This window comes from Magallana gigas, chromosome 6 (genome assembly GCF_963853765.1).
Source record: "Magallana gigas chromosome 6, xbMagGiga1.1, whole genome shotgun sequence".
In the NCBI taxonomy this organism is placed as follows: domain Eukaryota; kingdom Metazoa; phylum Mollusca; class Bivalvia; order Ostreida; family Ostreidae; genus Magallana; species Magallana gigas.
In genome coordinates, this window is record NC_088858.1 from 46,298,810 (window position 1) to 46,305,382 (window position 6,573).

The 6,573-nt window shown below is 31.2% G+C and overlaps 1 protein-coding gene across 9 annotated transcripts in view; it reads left to right on the top strand.

The window, feature by feature from the left end:
- The window catches only part of LOC105346952 (ras-specific guanine nucleotide-releasing factor 2), a 62,823-nt gene extending 59,340 nt beyond the window's left edge, over positions 1-3,483 (top strand). For all 9 annotated transcript variants that reach the window (XM_066087735.1, XM_066087737.1, XM_066087736.1 and 6 more), the window contains 5 exons: positions 14-296; positions 575-654; positions 783-900; positions 1,265-1,333; positions 1,585-3,483. In XM_066087735.1, coding sequence (XP_065943807.1) covers positions 14-296; positions 575-654; positions 783-900; positions 1,265-1,333; positions 1,585-1,704 — 670 coding nt within the window. In that variant the 3' untranslated portion in view covers positions 1,705-3,483. The remainder of the gene's footprint in view (positions 1-13; positions 297-574; positions 655-782; positions 901-1,264; positions 1,334-1,584) is intronic.
- Positions 3,484-6,573: the final 3,090 nt, after the last annotated feature.

Here is a 6,573-nt window from a genome sequence, read left to right on the forward strand (position 1 = left end):
GTTTTTGTTTCAGGGAGTTACTTGGTCAGACCTGGATGAAGTCAGAAAAGTCAACAAAAGCTCCCCATGTACTGCTGGTCAGCAAGCGATTTAATGAAGTCAGCCGATTGGTTGTCTCGGAGGTAGTAACTCGCACTGTGCTTCAGGAGAGGGTGGCCTGTATTGAGAAGTGGGCAGCGATTGCAGACATTTGTCGGTGCATGAACAACTACAATGGCGTCCTGCAAATCTGTGCAGCGTTTGTCAACAGCTCTGTGTATCGAATGAAGAAGACCTGGGAAAAAGTTCCAAAATCAGTAAGTTCAAAATAACTGTCAATTTTAGTTGGATGAATAAAAACAATTATCTAGTGTTGTAATTTGCAACAAAATATGCAACTTTCCTCTTGCAGTTTTATAATTAAAATCTTGTAAATACTAAATATGCTGGTACATATTTGTACTAAGAGTACACAAATACTTTAAAATATCTAATATATAATAACAGATATTATCAATATTTTTTTAATCTAATTATTATTTAAAAAATATGTATTTCAACAAATGTGACGTAAAACGGTTGTTGTTTTTTTTAGACTAAACAGACAATAGAAAAGCTTCAAGATTTAGTGTCTTCCAATGGAAGATTTAAGAACATGAGAGATGCTCTGCACAGGTAAGACACTTTGAAAAAATATTATCCTGGTCAAGGCACCAAATTATTTTTTTTTCCGTGGACATATTTTTTTTACAAAATGTATACAAACTCAAAGAATAACAACATGTTGTACATTGATCCTGTAGATGTGACCCTCCCTGCATTCCCTACCTTGGGATGTACTTGACAGACCTGTCAATCATTGAGGAGGGCATACCTGGAAACACAGATGAAGGGCTCGTTAATTTCTCCAAAATGAGAACGGTATGAAAACAAAGATATTTCAATAGTGAAGGATAATATTCCAAAGCTATTGCCAGCTGCCCCCTTTTTTGGATGAATAAAGAATAAACTTAATTTTTATTCTAATTTTCAAATTGTCAATAAAAAATGCCACTTTCAGAATAGTGTTAATAGTTTGGATTATTTAACATTATACAGAAATGGTATCATCAGTTATTGTGTTTACCTTTTGGCAGTAAAATTGTTTTTGAAATGACGATTGTAAGAATAAATACCCTTTATACAAAATACTTTGCATTAAAAAATTATTATAAAATCCAAAATATACATTTGTAGATATGGGTTTTTGATATCAATGTTATTATGTTCCTGTATTCTACTGCAGATAGCACATGTGATTAGAGAGATTCGGCTTTTCCAACAGACACCTTATAAGATAGAACACATTCCAAGAGTAAGGAGGACATTTTTTTTCCAAATTTGAAAAAAAATCATGAATTTGTTATTTGCCAAAACTTAGATGAATATAATGCATAATACAAGTATATGATTCATGTGTAATCATATCATTTTTTTTGTAATATTTCTCTTGTTATGTCGTAAAAATACTGTTATTTGAACATAGAAAGTAACAAAAATATAGAATTTTACAAATTAAAGTGTCATTCAAAAAAAGTCATATGATTATTTTCTATTTTGCATCAGGTGACCAATTACCTGCTGGACGCTAATCGTCTCCTTGACGACGACCAAACATACCGGGCTTCCCTGGAGATCGAACCCAAGCAGTCTCGTTTGTCCAACGTCTCAATCAATCCGTCCTGACGGAACAATATCACTGGGACTTCCATTGGAAAAAGCCAATCAGCAAAGGGCTTTTACGGGGGATCAGAATTCCCTTTCAACGACCCATTCCAGACTCTTTCTTCTGTGGTTGTCAAGGCATTCCATGCATAGTGGAGAAACATCGAAGATAGGATGTAGCTGTTGTGAATTTAAGGTGTTTTAAAAGGCTTTTCAGATTGCATTTTGATTGATTTTAAGATGTGCTTCACATCCAAGCATTGTGTATGGCATCTTCTGTTGGTAAAAACCGGTGACTTTCCAACTTTGTCTGAAGTACCAAATTAACCAGAAAACTCAATGATCTTGGATAATTCTTTTTATTTATACCCCAAAATGACACACTATCAACTGTGATCAATCAGATTTTTTAGGAATCACCATGGAGACACATTTTATCACACAAGATGAAAAGACAAAAGGATAGCTGAGTGATTTTTTTCTGCAATCTCTGTGAGGAAAGCGAGTCCAGGTTATTATGTATGTCAACAGTGATCTCATTCGATTTGATGTTCGTGCCATGGTGATGAGGCAATTTGTGGCGTCTCTTGTCTGTTTTCAGCTGTAGTTAACCAGTTGTTGTCATGTCCATATAGTCTCACTCGATATTCTATTTATTATATACTTGTTATATTTCTTTTACAGTTTTGACACTGCATTTGTGAAGATTAACACTTGCTTTAGACTTAGACAAAGTTATTCAATTTCTGGATTTGAATTGTTTGATTTTGGTTTGTAAGGCTGTCTGAGATTGGAGCACATTTGACCCTGAGTGGTGTTTATGTTGTCTGTCACGTTTTCTAACATTTATAATATTTGTAGTAGATAACTTGTATTGGAAAATTTTATATGCTATTTCCTTTCAGTTTTGGATGCACTAACTAAATCTTAAGTAAGATAACAAACTGTAATCGGTGTCTTTGGTAATTGGATTGAAAGAAAAGTTTGGCAATGTTCTTTAATGCTCTTTTTCTCCATTGAAAATTACATTCCAGTATTATGATCACCATACCCCAAAATTTTATTGGGTCATTCCAGATCTGGGCTGATAAGCTATCTGCATTTTACTAAACCAATGCAAAACTTTTTCAGCATGAAAACCAAAGAGCTGAATTATGTACATACACAAAGAATTTGCTTTCAAATAGTATGTATAAGAAGCCCTAACCACAAAGACTTAATCAATGTTATTTTAATTAATTACACACCAACTAAATACCCAAACACAACATTTGACCTGCAAGTAAGAAATGCTTTAACCCCATGAAATTGTTATCAATAATAAACACAAATGTTATGTCAGCAACAAATTTTAAAGCAGATGTATAATTGGTAAATAACACTTTTGGAGCATTATTATAATACGATATTATTGTAAAAAGCAAAATTGGAATCAATTTTAAGTACTGGTATGTTGGGTAAAGAACAATCTCCCCTGGTTATGGATCGGAGAGAAAATTCAGAGTTTTAGAAACTTTTGATGAGAAATTACATGTATATATTTATATGGTTGTTTAATCCATGTTTTCGAAGACAAAATCTTTTAAATTGGTGGTCCAAGCAATTCCATTCCCTAAAGCAGTGTACACACTTTTTCAGACTTATTATTGTTGTGCTTTTTCTCTAGCCCTTCCGGAAGCAGCCTATATTATTATTAGTTGAATGAATGTACTGTTTTTATCTGACATGACACTGTTTATATATCTTCCCTGTCAACTGTTACTATATATATTTAATTCTATTAAAATCTTTCTTTACAAATCTGTTTTCTGTAGTTAATCATATTTTTTTGTATCATATAGTTCATACCAAACAAAACAAAGATTAACGTATATTGCTACTGCAACACAAACAAAAACATTTGTGTACGGAAACTTGTAGTTTTTAAACTTTGTTTAGGCTAACTGAGCAGCAGTGCTAAAATTAACCTGGTCTCCTCAGCGCTTAATATGACAAACTAAAAAATCCCGATGTTACTTCTTATTAAATTTTAATATCCAGTTCTGTATGGATACAAAAAGGAGAAAAATGTTCATCCTATTTTTTAAACCTTGAAAGAAAGCAACAAACTACAAATACAATCAATAAAATAAAAGATAACAATCAAATAGAACACTCGGACAATAAAGGAATTATGGACTGCTTTATAAACTTCTATGAAACACTATATAAGAGCAAAAATATTAGTGATGACGCCATTGAAACATATCTTAAAAATATAAAATGCGAAAAAATCACAGAAAATGTTAAAGAGAATGAGATAAACTGCCTACCATGCGCGAATGTGAAACGGCGATTAAATGTATGAAAAATAATAAATCTCCTGGACAAGATGGACTTACAGCAGAATTTTATAAAATGTTTTGGAATGATTTAAAAGACATAATACGCATCTCTTCTTAAAAGCATTGAAATAGGAATCCTACTATTCTCTCAGCGAAATGCCTTTTTATCTATAGTTTTTAAAAAAGGAGAAAAAGACAATTTAAAAAAAACTATAGACCTTTAAGCTTAACTAATGTTGACTACGAAATATTTGCATATGTCTGAGCTTTACGATTAAAATTATAAATCGTGAACAAAGTGCTTATATTAACGGCCGATACATAGGCGAAAACGCGCGATTGATTTTAGATGTATTTGAATATTACGACTATAATGATTTGGACGGAATATTACTATTACCATATTTCGAAAAAGCGTTTGACTCTATAGAATACAATTTTATGTTTAAAACTTTAGAAAAGTTTAACTTTGGTTCAAAATTTATCGGAATGATAAAAACACTATACAATAAGCCCACATTTGAATTAAAAAACAATGGATGGATGTCAAAACCATGTACAATGCAAAGAGGAATGCATCAAGGCTGTCCTGTCTCTGCGTTATTATTTATACTTGTTCTAGAAATACTAGCTGTTCAGATAAAGAGCGATAACGAGATCAAAGGGCTATCCTTTCAAAAAAAAAATACGTGACAGACGATAGCATAAAAATGATTCAACATGCAGATGATTGCATAAGTATGGTACAAGATACTGCAGTTTTATCGAAATGTATTTGATGCCTTTAATAATTGTAAAATACAAAAATCGCGATTAGTAGTTTAACAAGAGATGAGTTTTTAAGCCAATTTTTATGGAATAACAAACTATTTCAATTCGATTCAAAGCCACTATGCTTTTATAACTGGCATAAGTGTGGCATATTATATGTTAAAGATATTTTTGATGAAACTGGGGAACAAAAATTTGATTGTTCATATGCAAAGTACGTAAATATGAAAAATGATGTACATGTTCTTTTTAAAAACCATGTTACAAAATCTATAAGATCTACCAAAAGCAATTTTTACTACTCAATATTCATTGATAATAAATTTCAAAAATCGGTCCAAGAAAATAAATGGAAGCGAATATTCAACATTAAGGAAGGGTATATATGGAAAATGTTTATGTGTTTAAAATAAAGAATATGTATGAGAAAAGAATAGCAGAATTAACTACAAATTGTTCAATGATATATTAAATAATAATGTATATGTGAGTAAATGAAGTAAAGATGTATTACCATTTTGCACTTTTTGTAACCTTAAAGAAGACATAAAACATTTGTTATATGATTGTGAAATTGTCAAACCTATTTGGGAAAACATTATTCCTTTCTTAAGTTTACTGTTACTTCGAAAATTATTGTACTTGGATTTTACAATGAAGTCAACGAAAAAACATTGGTTTTAAACAATTTAATAGCTTTTGTTGCACATACAATATATAAATATAAGTTGAAATGTAGATTTGATGATGAAACAATATCAAAGAAAAAAATTCGTTATGTATTGAAAGGTAAATTGAATGTCCAAAACACTGTTTTAAGAAAGATTGATTATATAAGAAATAATATCTATCAAGATATTTGTGATTATTTGTGAGTTTGTGAATAGTTATCTTGTCTTGTTGAAACTTCATATTGATGTGTGAAAATATGACATTGATTTTAATATAAAAGGATAAAAAAAAGTATCCATTTATTTAGTAAAAAAAAAAAAAACCAAAAGCAAAACACCCAAAAGTTATATTAATGGATCCGAGATATCAAACTTTAGATCCTGTTTAAATTGTAAAAAAAAACCTACAATTTTTGTCTGTAATTGAATGTTTATTGGCTAAACCTGGACCAAAGGAGTTGTTGGAAACGGTACTCTGTATTTGCAAAATCGAGTTTTTCTCAGACGAAGACTCGCATATCTTACACTAGGGCAATAAGACGATATATTCTAACTCGAATGAATTGAGAACCATGCAATACATTTTTGAACTTTATGATTTTCTTTTGACTATGAACAGCCAGATAAAAGTATCTTTAGATAGACATGGATACTGGAGAAACAACCGACAACACTGTAATGACGTCATACTATGATCGTAAAATTGAGAGAAATTACTAACCAACAGATATTCAAGAAGCTGTGGATATCTGTTGAATGGAATAATGAATTGCAAAACTTTATAGAAAGTGAAGCATGAAAAAAGTATATCTAGTTCAGGAATCCCATAAAGACCAAAAGACTGCCTTTCTTCCAAAGGTTTCAGTATCTTCGATTAGTGAAATATTGCAAACATTACATTGCAAAGGAAAGAACTGGTGAGCAAACTGGTGCCTGAATATTTAAAGCTTTGAAAGAGGTGCTCCTTTACTTTGCTGTAACTGGCAAAACGATTTTACAAAAATCAACAAACGTATACATTTATCATTCAACTTTCGAGCAATAATTCGCATATGAGATTGCACATCTAGAAGATATACTCGCTGCAAGCATGGAATCAAGTGTACAGAATTTGTGGAAAAATT